Source organism: Myxine glutinosa, chromosome 3 (assembly GCF_964187855.1).
Source record: "Myxine glutinosa chromosome 3, kmMyxGlut1.1, whole genome shotgun sequence".
Classification (NCBI taxonomy): domain Eukaryota; kingdom Metazoa; phylum Chordata; class Myxini; order Myxiniformes; family Myxinidae; genus Myxine; species Myxine glutinosa.
The window spans coordinates 141654435-141670003 of NC_136263.1; the positions used below are offsets into that span (position 1 = coordinate 141654435).

Here is a 15569-nt window from a genome sequence, read left to right on the forward strand (position 1 = left end):
ATTGAATGGCAGCGGGGGAGGAAGTGTGTTTTGGGGTCTTGTGGGTGGGGAAGGTGTGTGTGTCCGCAGGTACGGAGCAAGCTCTGAGGAGCGATGCCTGCGGGCCCCCCTCTGCGGCAATTACCCCTGGCAGCCGGTGGTAACTGGAAATTGGAGCTCGTCGGTGGAGGGTCTGGTTGGGCGCCGCGGGGTGAGGAAGTCCCCCGGTGACCCGTGTTGCTGCGCGAAAGCAGGAGGCAAAGGAGCCTGGTGTGTGTGGAGACCCTCACCGGCGAGGTAACGGCGGAAAGGGGCTGTTGGGCTGTCACGGGGCCAAGAGGTAAAGGGGGGGGGGCAATGAACTTGTAAGTCGGTTGACTTGTTTTTGGTACTGCGGGCACCACAGCCTGATGCGCCCCCACCATCTTTTTGTGCGGTACCTCCCCGCTGCCTAGCTGAGGAATGCACACACACGTGAATGACATCAATGCCATGGTCCTGCAGGGGGTGTATTGAAATAAGTGCTTTGTTGATTTTTTAAATGCCTTGATGACCTATGGAATGAGAATGAGTGGTTAAGGGGTCTGTGTTGCATGAATGTGGGCGAAATCCACCGAGCCGTGTCACTCACCTGTAACATCTGGACAGGGCCCGTGGAAATTTAGGGGGATGCATTGAGGATGGCCCCGCAGGTAAGGTTGTGTCTTGTGGCATCCACCGGGGGACGCGGTCTGTAGACCGGGGTATGTACAAAGGTTAGAGTTTTGAGTTTTGGAAAGATGGTTAAGTTTTGTGGTTAAGTTAGTGTTGTGTGTTGGTTGTTTCCTCCCTCCACAGGAACAACGAAGAAAATGTACATACTTGCATGATGGTTAAGGGGTTCAGCATGTTAAGGAAGTGTAGGTAGGTAGTCCGACTCACTTCCCACAGCCCTTCCTGATTTATTTCATAGGTTAATTAAGTGTGTGACAGTAAGTGTTAAGGCTGGAATGGTAGCGCCTGCGGTGAACCTTGCAGGAGCTACGGTTCCAGGGGGGGGGGCTGTGTTATGAATTTGGTAGAGTAACATCTAGAGCTAGGTAGATCTGAATAGGTAGGTATTCGGCTGTCGTGACAGGGACTCTACATGTAATAAGTTATTGATGTTTAGGCGTTTGTCGGGGTAAGATGTATGATTGTGGATCTACCTGGAGGTCCGAGTGTTAAATAGTGAGGGATTAAAGGTAACGCCCCTGTGAGTCTCACCTGGTAGTCAAACCTTTGTCCATTATGGCACTGCAAACCACATAAACATTAGTTAGGTCCTTAGCGCAACATTAAATAATTCCCTTTCCCTGACATTGACTTCGTAATAAATGGACAGGAAACCAGGCCAAAAACACCGCCACAATACACCGCCACCGTTTACACCTCCAAGGCCTACAAACCTCGCCTGGCACGTGTTGTAGCACAGGGACCGCGGGGGTCGGTGAGCGAGAGTGGAGCATGCCGCAGAGGGCGTGGCCGGGGCGAGCCGGCGAGTTGGGAGGCTGTGATTGGCTGAGGAGTGCGCCAATGTGACGTCATCGGCCACCAATATATGCGACGGTCGGACGCCATTTCAGGACACCCACGGGGACACACGTCGATGAGCGATCAAAAGCGGGAGTTGGTGGAGAGTTCGCAGTCGGCAGTTGGCACACCGAGGACACCGAGCACACAGAGCACGCGGCAGTTCGCAGCAGTTCGTTGCAGTTCGAGGTTCGTTCGTCGCAGTTCGTTGAACAGTTGGCACTGAACAGTTGGCACTGAACAGTTGGCACTTGGCTGCCAGCACTCCCGCAGAGAGTCGAGTCGAGTGGCTATCAAAGGAGTCCTTCCTGTCCCTGGTCAAGTGGAGTTTGTGCCCGCGTTGGAGGTCGTCGACGCATGGTGCTTTTTGGTGCGTGGTGCTCGGCCTTGTGGGACTTGGAGCGAGGGACCTCGTGGTGTGCAATCGGGCCGAAAGGAGCGGTGTTGGACGGCCGCCACAAAGACGACGAAAGACAGATAAGCCGCATCCGCGTACTTTTTGAACGACGTGACGTGTTATTTTCGTATTCATAATCTCCCTCGTATCGTGTTTGCTGTCAGTCGTGTGGGGACGTCCCGATTTAGAGTTATTAGATTTACCGGCGCGGGCTTTTTCACTGTCTTTACTTTTCAATAATAAATCCTTGTATTATTTTCTGTATATATTTGAACGCAGTTTCCTGGGTGTTTGATTTTAATAGGTAAGGTTGCGGAGCCTTCGCTGTGTCCCGCCATTCCGCGCGTTTGTGTTGAGTTTGAATCCGCCATTGAGTTTTCGCCTCGGGAGTTAAAGTCTCGCAAATCGGTCATCCGTAACTGTGGGGTTAATCACGGTTACGTGACAATATTAATGTTATTACAAAACAATATTAGTATTAATAAGATCCCGTCTCCCACTGGGTTTTTCCTCCTTGAATAAACGCCGTGTTAACGTGTATTAACAGCTTATCATGCCGTTTCGTAGGAGCACCTCCACCAGAAGTAAAAATATTATAAACCACGAACACGTATGATTACCTTTGAAACAGTCGCTACTGCTGTTTAACACTAACCTGAAAGGGAGGAAACCAGGGTATGTTCATTTTCCAAGCAGCTAGATAGCGCTTGCCAAGCCAGCCATTCCTGATCAACAGTTTTGAATGGAGTGCTTGCTCCAATGCTTAAACCACTCGTTGAGTGCTCGACAAGAAACTTGGTAACTGAACACACCCCTGATGTTATTGAGGCCCAATCCTAGATCTACTGTAATCTATATACTCCAAAAAGGAATGATGAATGACGGTCCGGATCCAGATCCAGATCCAAAGGGAACAGGTGTACTAGTAACTATAAGAGAGACGCTTGTGTGTGTGTTTGTCGCCATTTTTCTAAGATTGCAGAATATGTCCTCATCAAACTTTCAGAGGTTTATTTGTGAGTACCAGGGAATGTTTTAGGTAACAAAAGTTATTGGAAAATTTAGAAACAAAAGGTGACAATTTTGGGATTAAAAAAAAAAATCACTCCATAGTAATTGTTTTTAATCACACCAATCACTCCATAGTGTCAAAGCCTCTGTAGGCACATGAAAGGTAATACTATATGATCCCCAACCCCATTCCTTCATGGGTGTAGGGAAGTTTTTTAGGCCCCCACAAAAAATAGATAAAAATAAAAATTTGATTTGTTCAAAATGCCAACAGGATTAGAACAGCACCAGGCAACGCCGGGTTAAACTCATCTTTTTCACCTTGGCCATATTTTTTAATCTTTTGTGGTATTTTCACTCGTGGCTGGAGTCATATTTTGCCTCTTATTTTTTTGCTTCAACCCGAGTTTTGATGTTTGCTTAAGAAGTAACATCTCCAACCAAAGAATTAACCTTATGAGAATAGATTTCCAGTAATGTCATGTCTTTCATTGCCAAATATTTATCACTGTAATTTTTAAAGTTCTGTCCATTTTTGATATTTACGTGTACACCATCATAATTTTTATTATCTCTAAAAATAAAAAATGGAAGCAATTATTTGACTATGTATAAAGTGTTAACTTTGCCAACCCAGATGCCTCTTTTTGCACTTAGAAAGCACCTGGCATATTCTCAGTTATCTATATATATAAAACACAGTTTGTGTGTGTGTGTGTAATGTTACCGATAGACACCTAAACGGAGAGGCTTACGTGCTTGATATTTGGCATATACATGGCCATTGCGCCTGGGACGAACATGGCCGAACTCAAAATATTTGACGATCCATATTTTTTATTCATATTTACCTCAGCGCATTTCAGCGCACGGAATCAACGGAATCAGAGCAGGTGGGCGCTGATTCGCTCAGAGCGATCACGTGATGACGCTATGACGCTATGAACGATATGACGCTATGAACGCTATGAAAAAAAAATTCGCTATGACGCTATGAAACGCTATGAAACGCTATGAACGCTATGACGCTATGAACGATATGACGCTATGACGCTATGAAAATAAAAAACGCTATGACGCTATGAACGATATGACGCTATGAACGCTATGACGCTATGAAAAAAAAAATCGCTATGACGCTATGAAACGCTATGAAACGCTCTGACGCTATGAACGCTATGACGCTATGAAAAAAAAAATCGCTCGCTTTACCAAGGGGCTCGCTCCCCCCCCAACCCCCCCGTTCCCCTCCCCTCCCCTCCCCTTCCCCCGCCCGGCAATGCCGGGTACTTCTGCTAGTATTGAATAAAACTTTGTGGAGCTAAAAGTTTAGAAACTCATCCACATTAAACGAATTCCTAGTCTCCATCCAATCTTTTTTTGTGTTTTTCTATTTATTTTTTTTGTATACAAGATCGAGGCTCGTGTAAGAGCGAACATTAATCACAAAAAACATAAATGGACACATAAAACATATAATAAAGGAAGCGGGAGACAAGATGGGGAGAGGGAGGGAAGCACACAAGCACAACAGTAGAGAACAGGGACATTGGCAGATTTGTGGGAGAGGGCTTGGTGGGGGGAGGGGGCAGAGGAAAGTGGGCGCGGTTTGAGTTATAAAACAAATGGACACTGCTAGGACTTCCAGTAAAGAAATCGGTATTTCAAAAAAGTGGATCTGGTGTGAATTCGCGGGGACAGAAAAGATCAAGGTTTTGGATGGGGGAAGATAAGAGATGGTGGAGAACAGCTGTTTTAAATACCTGGAGGGAGGAGTGGGATTGATTTCTCAAATAAAACATGCAAAAATAAGGGATAAGAAGTTTTTTGTAACTAGATAATTTTTAATTAATTATTTGGGTCTGACCGATTAATCTAATCTATTATTAGCAAAGTTAGAGCAACAAAATTTCTACATCGTCCTTAACCTGAACGTCAGGCTGGTGGTATTGCAGACACGTCAATGAATTTCTGCCAATAAATCCGGAAATAATTTTACGTTTAGGTCTAGTTGAACTTGGTTCACACTGGAAACATAGACAGAGTATTCTGTTTGTACCACAATGGCCAAGGAAATAGTCTTTGTATTAAGTGGGTCAGTTGCAGTGAATAAATTGCTTCATAAAATCGATCCTGCTCAGTTGAATATAGAATTAGCAAATGCTATTCGCAGAGATGTGGCCAATTTGTTGTCATTACCTTATTTATTTATCAATTCCTATTTTTATTACCTCTGCCACCAAAGGTAGATGATGGAGGTTATGTTTTCACCCCTGTCTGTTTGTCCGTTTGTTTGTTTGTGAACAAAATATCTCAAAAGGTTGTTGAAGGATTCGGACGAGATTTGGCAGAGATGTAGCGTATGTGACGAGGACGAAATGACTAGATTTTGGTGAAGATATGGATTTGGATCCGGATACTAAGATTTTAAAAATGATTCTTCAACATTGGAAGATCGGGCCAAAAAACGATAAATAGCAGGATATCTCAAAAAGTTGTGGACGGATTTGGACGAAACTTGTTGGACAGGTTGGGTGTCTGACAAGGAAGAATCGATTCAATTTTGGTGAAGATCCAGATCCGGATTCGGCTAGGAGAATTGTTTAAGTGATTCTTCACCATTGAGTGATATGGCCAACCAGGTGGAGGTATGCTCTCTACTGAGTGCCGTTCTAGTTATTAATATATTATGACTACAAGCAAGTTGCTCCTGAATAAATGCATCCATGAATCAGTCCTTTTGTTCAAAATAATGAACATTTTTCCTCTTGAAATTGCCTGCTGTGTGTATGGTCGGTCAGAGAGCCATGTAACCAGGATTGAGGAGGTTATGTGGGAGGAGGGATGGAGGAGAAGGGGGAGGGTGGGGGTCTTTTTCCCTTCCAAGCAGGGGCATCTTGCCTCATAATACCCTATATTTATGGAATGTTATAAAGCAAACAAGAAAAATGATGACAAATAATAATCACTGGATTGTAAAAAAAAGTTTGTAAAACTTTTTGTATGTTTGTAAAAAAAAAGTTTGTAAAACGTTTGTAAAAACAAAACAAAAAAACAACCATATATATATGTATATAATAGGCTAATGCTGTCTGTCTGTCTGTCTGTCTGTCTCACCCTGAAACATGGAAATGCTCCTCGGAGAGAAATATCTTCGATAAAAGTTGCTTCAAATGAATCCAAACCTACAGAAAAATTATAATTTTTACAATCGGACAAAACGAAATGAATCCGGGCAGTGTGTAGGCAAAAGACCGCTGTCTCGATCGCTCTTGGAAAAAATCTTTGCTATTAAGAAATAGATAACCTCGCTTTTTTGAACTTTTTCAACCAGCACAAGAATAAAAGGCTTCCTTTCTCTTTTTCGTGGTATTTTTACTGCAGGCCTCTGCTCGTGATTCTTAAAGAGCATTGTGGAAATAAATATCGCATTACTTTTTTACATCCTTTGCTGTTTCTTTCTTATATTATTCATCCTCAAGTCTCTACTTCCACTTCTTCCAAGAGTTCATGATACTTAAAATGCATTACTTTTATAATATTTACAATTTTCACATTCTGTAAACTTTTTTTAAAATTCCACTTAACAGCATCTAACCTTTGAATGTCGAGAAGCGTAATTTTGACACCGCAAACTTTCTCATATTTGGAAACACGAAAACATATTGGTCCCTTTTCCGGCATACCTTGCAGAGATTAGCATGATCCTGAGCAATTAAAATCTCGAGGAATACTGTTCCTGAATGTATCTTCACGTCCTCCGTAGCTACTAGTACCAATATGGCTTTCAACTGCCAGTAAAATTGCTTAATGCTGAAGGGACAGGTTTGGATTGATGTGCCATCATTTCCTTTTTCATCTGTGCAAAATACCAATATCAGAGCTGTTTGTTTGGCTGCCAGTGAGTTTTTAAACTGCAACTGTGACCTGCGTGACCTCCGACTCCTGTTCCTGGAGATGGCCCCGTTTGGAGGCTTGCATCTCTAGTCAGGAGACGTGTCGGTGTTGAGTAACTTGAGAGACAGCCGATGTCTCTTTATGAGCCACGATGGCAGCACCAACTCCAACACCAGTTGAAAGACCGAGATGCAATCTCTGAGGCACGTTGCCACTGCACTTGCTTACTGTGCAAAATAGTTTGTAAAAATGATGTCGGAAGCTCTCATCCAGAAATGCGTAAAGTGCTGGGTTGAGGCAGCTATTGGCATAGCCCAGAACGATACAGATGAATCGGATGGTATGAACGGCTGAGCTATTGGGAACGCCCACAAGTGTCTCAATGAGCACAAAAATTTGGATAGGAGTCCAGCACACGATGAAGACGGCAACGATAGCGAGAACCAAGCGGGTGATGCGCCTCATGCTGCGATCCTTCTCTCGTGATCCTGAGAGCAAGCGGACATTGCGCAGGCGGCTCAACATACAGCCATAGCATACGGTGATAACGCACACCGGTCCCATGAAGGCGAAGATGAAAACGCATATATTGAGGATCGTTTTTGAATGTGCCACTGATGATGGGAAGTGCACTCTGCAGTCAATACCACCTGCAGAAAAGAAAAAGATCTTTAAAAGAAGATGACATCATTAATTTGTTTAGGTTTGTCACAGCAGATTGTAATAATAAACAGCAGCATGTGATATGAATAAAATGAAAAAGTTTTTAAATAACCTGGAAGCAATGGTCGCATGCAACTGGAACTGACATAGATGTTAGTCCATTTATGAAGTTTTCATTCAGTGTCATTTCCAGTAAAGTTGGAATAGCACCAGACATTTTAACTCTATAACTCACTTCAAAATGCACATGAGCAATGTAATATACTTAGCTTATGCTCCAAACAATGAGAGTTAGAGTGATGAGAACAGGAGTACTGTGCACTATTCTGTGGGACAAGAGCAGTCTTTCCTTGTTTGACAAACGAATCCTTAATATTTCTCCCTTATTATTGGGTCTTTGGGAAAAGGAAATCATTGTCCTTTAATGTATTGGAACATAATCCATTTCCATATCTCTTCCCCATCTTGGTAAGACAAGAAATTAATCCTCATTGAAGACGAGCCTCCACACTCCAATGCTCGACATAACAAACCTCCTCCATTTGGGACTACATCCTCTTTTTTGGATACAAAGTCAAGGCTTGTGGAAGAAGAGAAACACAGAATGGATCAGGATGCAACATAACAAAAGCAACAGTAGAAAGATAGTGGGGGGGGAGGAGGGGGTGAGGGCATGGAGGGAACACACCAACAGCAGGATTGAGGGACAAAATACAGCGAGACTTGAACAAGTAAGGGATGCATTTCAGGCTTCTGTCCGAGAGTGAGTTTTTTTAATGGGATCTAATGCTCATAGAGGAGCTTCGCAGATTTATCTCAAGCACTTAGACATACTGTATGTAGACAAATACAAGAGACACAGCACAGGACCGTTAGATGAGACAAACACAGTTACTAAACTTGAGGGATGTGCCAGCACTTCCCAGGGCAATCTGGGTACGAGCGACGTCACAACAATGGTGACCCCCCAGACTAGGAGCAGACTATCTTACCATTACGCATCACCTAGTCTGGTTACCGAGCTTATAACTGGTGAGTGGAGCATTCGACTCTGTTTGGATATTGAAATTGACCTTAATATATAAAATGCATTTTACCAAATCTGATTTGAGAAAGCACAAGTTTATCACCATGTGATGCAAGGTAAGGCTGATGCGTCTGTTATTACCCTTCATCGTAGCAACAGCAGAGCAGGGTAACTGCAGTTGCTTTGACAAAGGTTCATGCTCAAAATATAGTTTGTCATGGTGGTAAACGTCCTGTTCCTGAACTACTGTTTTGTTTCTTCTTTTTGTGTGTACAAGATCGAGGCTCGTGTAAGAGCTAACATTGATCACAAAAAGACAAACTGACACATTAAACATATGATAAAGGGAGCGGGAGACAAGATGGAGAGCAGGGACATCGGGAGATCTGTGGGAGGGAGAGAGCTTGGGGGAGCATGGGAAGGGGGAGGGGGGAGTGTGAGAGGTAAAAAAAAAACACATGGACACTGCGAGGACTTTCAGGAAAGAAGTCGGTATTTCAAAAAAGTGTATCTGGGGTGAATTAGCGGGGGTAGAAAAGATCAAGGTTTTGGACGGGGGATGATAAGAGATGGTGGTAAACAGCTGTTTTAAAGACCTGGAGGGAGGAGTGGGATTGAAGAGAGTGAGGGAGTTTGTTCCCGAAGCGGGCTAAAGAGGCTTGATAGAGTGAAGGTGAGCATGAGTGAAGAATCAGCTACTTTATCAATACTAGTGACGTTACCAATCAAGAATACTCGTATTCACTAAGATTATGGTATTGCTCATTAAAGTATGCATAGTCCAGTTCAATGATTTATCATTGATGTTATTTTGGATACTCAACAGTAATCCCATGTAGGTGAGATTGTGTCAATGGTCTTTTAAACTATTAGGGGGAAAAAAAAAATTTCAAGCTTAACATTTTAACATTACTCGAGGGGGCCATTTAGTCGAATTTTCATGGGTCTTCACCACCTTGTAGCATACCTGCCTGCAGGACTCGGGGTGAGGGGCCGGGGGGGGAGTCCTCGGAGACTTTTGGGTCCTCTGAGTGAACATTATGTCTCCATAAGATTGGTAAAAAAATACGTGAGAACATGGTTAATAATTTTTTTTTGTTCACAGAGGATAAAAACCCATTTCTTTGTAACACACATTTCTGGTTAATAACCATTTTCTGTAAAGTTTGAAACGGCACCATTAGCAGCGGTAAATGTTGTTTCGTTTCCGTCAAGAAAGCAAAATCAGCTTCTGGGTTTAAATGTAACGATGAGGAAATGAGGATGAGCCGATGAGGGGTTTCACTGTACCATCTAAAAAAATTACAGGAGAAGCTCGGGCCCCGAGGCAGTGACCCTCCCCTAACCCCCCCCCCCATGACTCCCCCTCTTGACGCCCCTGCTCACAATGGAAAAAACAGCCACAAAATCTGTCTCTCTTACTTATTTATTGTTTTATCCAGTTGTTTGTGTTTTGTTTTCAGTTTAAAGATTCAAGGTTTGTAAAATCCCTGATCATATAAATTCGCTATCACCTTGCTATTGTGTCGGTTCACTTTAATTAAATGATTGGATTTAAAATTACTTCAACTCCTGTCTATATTTTATTGACTGAAGAATATTCTCCGTACATAGCTAATCTACAGACTTGGCATTTAATATGGAATTTTTTTTTTCTTGACTTGGGTTTACTTTCTTAACTCAGTATATCAATCTGGTGAGTTTCTTTTACACTTTGGTGATTTATTTGTTAAAAGAACCATGTCACTGATTTTCTGTCGCAGCAAGAAGTCAACAACAGGATTATATCACAGGTGGCGTGGCAAAATGTACGGACAGGTGCATTTGATGATTGGCTTCACAGTCGGGTATACAAGGGTTGTTGCGTTCTGTATTAGTGGAAAACAACTGCTGCACGTCTCCAAAAGTTATTGCTGCTTCCTCTGGAGATGGTCCGTCAACTCGACAATGCTGTTTGTCATGGAGTGGAGGCTTTACGAAATTACGGCATGAAACAGCGTGCTATTGTTCGGCATTATGGCATCACTCAAGGTCAGGTGTCAAAGATCCTGAAACGAAATGCTCAGAGGGGTGTCCCTACTCCAATACCGAGGCCAGTATGTCCCCGCAGAACCACAAGGAGGGATGATCGCCAGCTGCACCGGTTAGTCCGCAATGGCCGTACCAAGTCAGCTAATCGGCTTAGGGCTGAGTGGCAGCAACTGACAAATGTGCCTGTATCCAGAAGGCTAGTCAACCAACGACTGGTTCAAGCAGGCTATCGTGCCAGGCGTCCCCTGGGAAAGCCACGCCTGACCAGACAACACCGCCAGCGCCGATTGCAGTGCGCCAGAGAGCACCGTCAATGGCAGCCAGGACACTGGAATCAGGTGAGCTTCAGTGACGAGTCTAGATTTCTGGTCTATCATCAAGATGGCCGCGTCCGAGTGCGCAGACAAGTGCATGAAGCCCACAACGAAGATTGTATAGTGCTAAGAGTCCAAGCTGGAGGTGGTGGGGTGACCGTTTGGGCTGCTTTTCATGCAGGGGGCAAAACTGACCTGGTTGTTCTGAATGGAAACCTGAACCAGTTCAAGTACAGGACCATTCTGGAAGAAACATTGCTTCCATTTGCTCGTGCAGCCTTTCGAGGAAACTTTGTCTTCCAAGATGACAATGCACGGCCTCATCATGCTCGCATGATCCAACACTTTCTTGCTGACCGTGGTGTAGAGCATATGGAGTGGCCTGCCATGTCCCCGGATATGAATCCGATAGAGAACTTGTGGGCAGAATTAACGCGTCAAATCGACCACTTGGACCAGCAGCCGACCTCTGTGCGTGAATTGCAGCAGGCTATTGTCACTGCATGGCAAGCGATTCCTGTCCAAACCTTGGCAAATCTCGTAAACAGCATGCCTCAACGTGTACGTGCTCTCCTGAATGCTCGTGGGGGTTACACGAAGTACTGAACTGTAATTTTACTGTCCGTAATTCCAGTCGTAATTTAACTTTTGTTTTTGTTAAAAAAATTTTTGGCTAATGTGCAAAATAAAGAGATACTTCTGGAAAACGCACAGAAGTTTAACACAGTACTGTCCATGAATTGAGTTCGATATCAGTTTACATCACTTTCAAGGATCAATTTATTTGTTTCGAAATGTCGAATGTGGTTTTTGTTTCTTTTAAATGTCACATTAACAAAATCTGGAATAATTTCAACATAATTCCAATGAACTTTTGGTTCTAAGACATCTTGAAAAGTAAGTTCACCCCCACCAAAAAAAGATTCCATATTAAATGCCAAGTCTGTAGATTGATTAATAAATTCCAAGCTTATAATTCCTTTCTTGTTTCATTCCTGCCTAAATTGCTGCCTTTATCCCCTCCACAGGATTAGTTTGTTGATTAATATTGCACTGTAAACGAATATTGATGTCCAGTTATTTTTTACAACACTGCAACGGGCTCGGGTCCGCAAGATTGGGGTGATCGGGACTGTTTGTGACCAAGATGAAAAAAGGTGGCCAAGATGGCCTCAAACCGGTACAGAAATACTACCTGTCTATGAAGGCCACTCTTTCCGTTTCCATTGAGTGGTCTTTCTATACATGTTTGACTGTACTTGCTTCTTGGTAAAAAATGTTGTTTCCAGCCTGCCCGTTTAATCTCCTTTCCTATTCACTCAAGTAAGTGTGTAATAGTCTGCATATCCAGGAAGTTCTTTCCCATCCAAAACCTTGATCTTTTCTATCCCCATTCATTCACCCCAGATCCACTTTTTTGAAATACCGACTTCTTTCCTGGAAGTCCTTTCAGTGTCCATGTGTTTTATACTTCTCCCACCACCCACCATCCCCGCCCCCTTCCCGTGCCTCCTCCCTCCAAGCCCTCTCCCTCCCACAGATCTCCCGATGTCCCTGCTATCAAATGTTGTGCTTGTGTGCTTACATCTCTCTCCCCATCTCGTCTACCCCTCCCATTTTTATGTTTTATGTGTTCGTTTTTTTTTTGTGTGATAAATGTTAGCTCTTTCACGAGCCTCGATCTTGTATACAAAAAAAAAAAAAAAAATTCTGTCCCACTGAATGGATCTGTAATTTAGCCGGTGCATACTCGATGGTTCCGTTCGACCGTACCTGATTAAGTAAGCAAGTATGCATCGAGGGTACTGTACTGGATGTGCCCCGATTGGCATCGCCGGAAAAGTAACGCATTTCGTAGATGAGCGAGGACCTAGCCAGGTTTGGCGGTATCAATCGGGGTTCGTGGTTGACCAGCAACCTGCTGGACCATGGGGTTATCCTGTGGCTGGTGACCTCAGGGCTGGGAGTTCGGGAGGAGTCGGAGGAGTTCCCCTCATTGTAAACCCCCAAACCAGGGTCCGTAACAATAGGCTAAGATTTAAAAAAAACAGGATTGATAAGAAATATATGCAAAGATGAAGATTTCCAAGATACGACATGAAATGACCATCGAATCCAAGGTACATCTTGTTCCCCTCAATGGCAGATGGGAGATGCCATTCCTATGATGGTCTAACCAGGGCAGTTTCAATGTTTAATATATTGCTTTATAACTATAACAATGATTATAATGGGAGGACTAGCAGGTAAAGAATGGGAAAGATATAACTATTGAAGTGGGATCACACTATTGGAGTACGCGTTGGATTCTAACGAGTTATGGCATGAGAACTACAGTACCCACACAAGTAGGCTTTGAAGGCTGAACAAATTTAGTCCATTTTGCTATTTTAAGGTTATTTCGTTATTAACCAAACAATTGACCATAGATGTGTGATTCTCAATCATTGTAAGTTTATATTACATTTTCATATATCTGCTAAATTCTAAAATGGGCCATAATTCATTAGCTCCACCACCAAGGGTGGGCAGTGGATATGTTTTCACCCATGTCCATTTGTCTGTTTGTGAGCAGGATATCCCAAAAAGTTATGGGCGGATTCGGACGACATTTGGTGGACAGGTACCAACTGTGTGACAAGGCCGAAATTATTAGATTCTGGTGAAGATCCGGATTCGGATACGAGAATATTTAAGTGATTTTTCACCAGTGAGTGACAGGGCTAATATGAATGATATGAATGATCCTTGATTCGAGCGCAGGTGGCTGGGATAAGATCCAGCGCCTGCAAAATTATAGTTTGCAACTTGCTACCGGGGTAACGGCCCCGATCATAGGGCGTGGTTCTGTGACCCTCAAGTTAGGGTCGGTAAGGAGGGAGATAGATGTTTGGGTGGCGGAGGTGTGCGACCCATGTTTAATAGGGTTGGATTTGTTGACTGCCAGCGGTTGTAAAATCGACTTGTGCCGGGGGATCCTGCAGGTGGGAGTAGAAGAGCTGCCGTTAGGGGGAGTGAGCACGGCCGAGAGAGCGGAGCTGGAGGCTTCCGAGGCCGTGACCATTCCCCCAAGGGCCGAGGCGATAGTGCCGGCCCGGTGGGCAGCTCGCCCAACATGGCAGGAGTCCTGCGGCCTGGTCGAACTGGTGGCAGCGCAGTCCATACCGGGTTTAATCGTGGGCCGCACCCTTGTAAAAACGGACGGACCGGTAGTGGCCATCCGAGTAATAAATATGAGTACAGAACCACGCACTATAGTAAGGGGCACGAGGGTAGCTGGCTGCACCCCAGTTGAGGAAGTCGTGACAGTGAGGGGCGAGAATGTCCAGCCGAGCCGACCCCGGGGGAGCCTTCAATAAGAAGTAGGAATTGGCCCGATCCCATTTGCGAGATGGTAAATCGTAGTAGCGTAGAGTTGGGAGGTACCCAGAGGGAGGCCTTACACAAACTGGTTGGGTCCCATTTGGACCTCTTCTCCCTGTCCACCGAGGATATTGGACGTACGGGCCTGGTGAAACATCAGATCCACACCGGTGAGGCCCGGCCTATTCGTCAGGCCGCCCGACGGCTCCCTTGGAGCAAGAGGGCGGAAGCTGACGAGCAGGTTGAAAAAATGCTCGACGCAGGCGTGATCGAGCCCTCGGGAAGTCCTTGGATGTCACCTGTTGTGCTGGTCAAAAAGAAGGATGGGACCACGCGGTTCTGCGTGGACTATCGCCAGCTAAACAACGTGACACTCAAGGACTCATATCCCCTGCCAAGGATTGATGACACCCTCGATGCCGTTGCGGGCTCAAATTGGTTCTCAACTTTGGACATCAAGAGTGGGTATTGGCAGGTGGAGATGGATAGGGCAGGGAAGGAGAAAACGGCATTTTCCACAGGTAAGGGATTGTATCAGTTTACTGTGATGCCGTTTGGTTTGTGTAACGCCCCCGCCACCTTTGAAAGATTGATGGAACATGTACTAGGCGGCATGCCATGGCAATCATGCCTGGTGTACCTGGATGACGTCCTAGTACATGCCAAAACGTTCCCCCAGGCAGTAGCTAATTTGGACCAGGTGTTCGGGTGCCTCAGACAGGCAGGGTTGAAGCTGAACCCGAGTAAGTGCACCTTGTTTGCCAAGGAGGTGGCCTATTTAGGCCACGTCATCGGTTGCGAGGGGGTAAAAACGGACCCAGACAAAATTAAAGCGGTAGAGGAGTGGCCCGCACCACGTACCATCAAAGAGGTGCAGGGATTTTTGGGACTCTGCTCCTACTACCGGCGCTTTGTGGCGAAATTTGCGGAGTTGGCCCGTCCCCTCCACCGGCTTACGGAGAAGGGGACGCGATTTAATTGGACACGGGAGTGCCACGAGGCCTTCCAAAAATTGAAGGGGTGTCTAACATCCGCACCCCTTCTAGCTTACCCCACTAGCAACGGGGCATTTACCCTGGACACGGATGCGAGCCAGGAAGGATTGGGCGCAGTTTTGTCTCAGACACAGGAGGGCGTGGAGAGAGTGATTGGTTATTATAGTCGGGCCTTAAGTAGGCCCGAGCGAAATTATTGCGTCACTCGCAAAGAGTTATTGGCTATGCTGGCTGCCATGAACCATTTCCACCCGTACTTGTACGGGCGGAAATTTTTGGTTAGAACTGACCATTCCTCCTTGCAATGGCTCCTTCGGTTCAAGGAACCAGAGGGCCAAATT

The 15569-nt window shown here is 44.9% G+C and overlaps 1 protein-coding gene across 2 annotated transcripts in view; it reads right to left on the reverse strand.

Moving 5' to 3' along the window:
• Positions 1 to 6036: 6036 nt before the first annotated feature.
• The window catches only part of LOC137423154 (delta-type opioid receptor-like), a 90453-nt gene continuing 80920 nt past the window's right edge, over positions 6037 to 15569 (reverse strand). For both annotated transcript variants that reach the window (XM_068109993.2, XM_068109997.2), the window contains exon 3: positions 6037 to 7485. In XM_068109993.2, the coding sequence (XP_067966094.1) occupies positions 6926 to 7485 (560 nt within the window). In that variant the 3' untranslated portion in view covers positions 6037 to 6925. The remainder of the gene's footprint in view (positions 7486 to 15569) is intronic.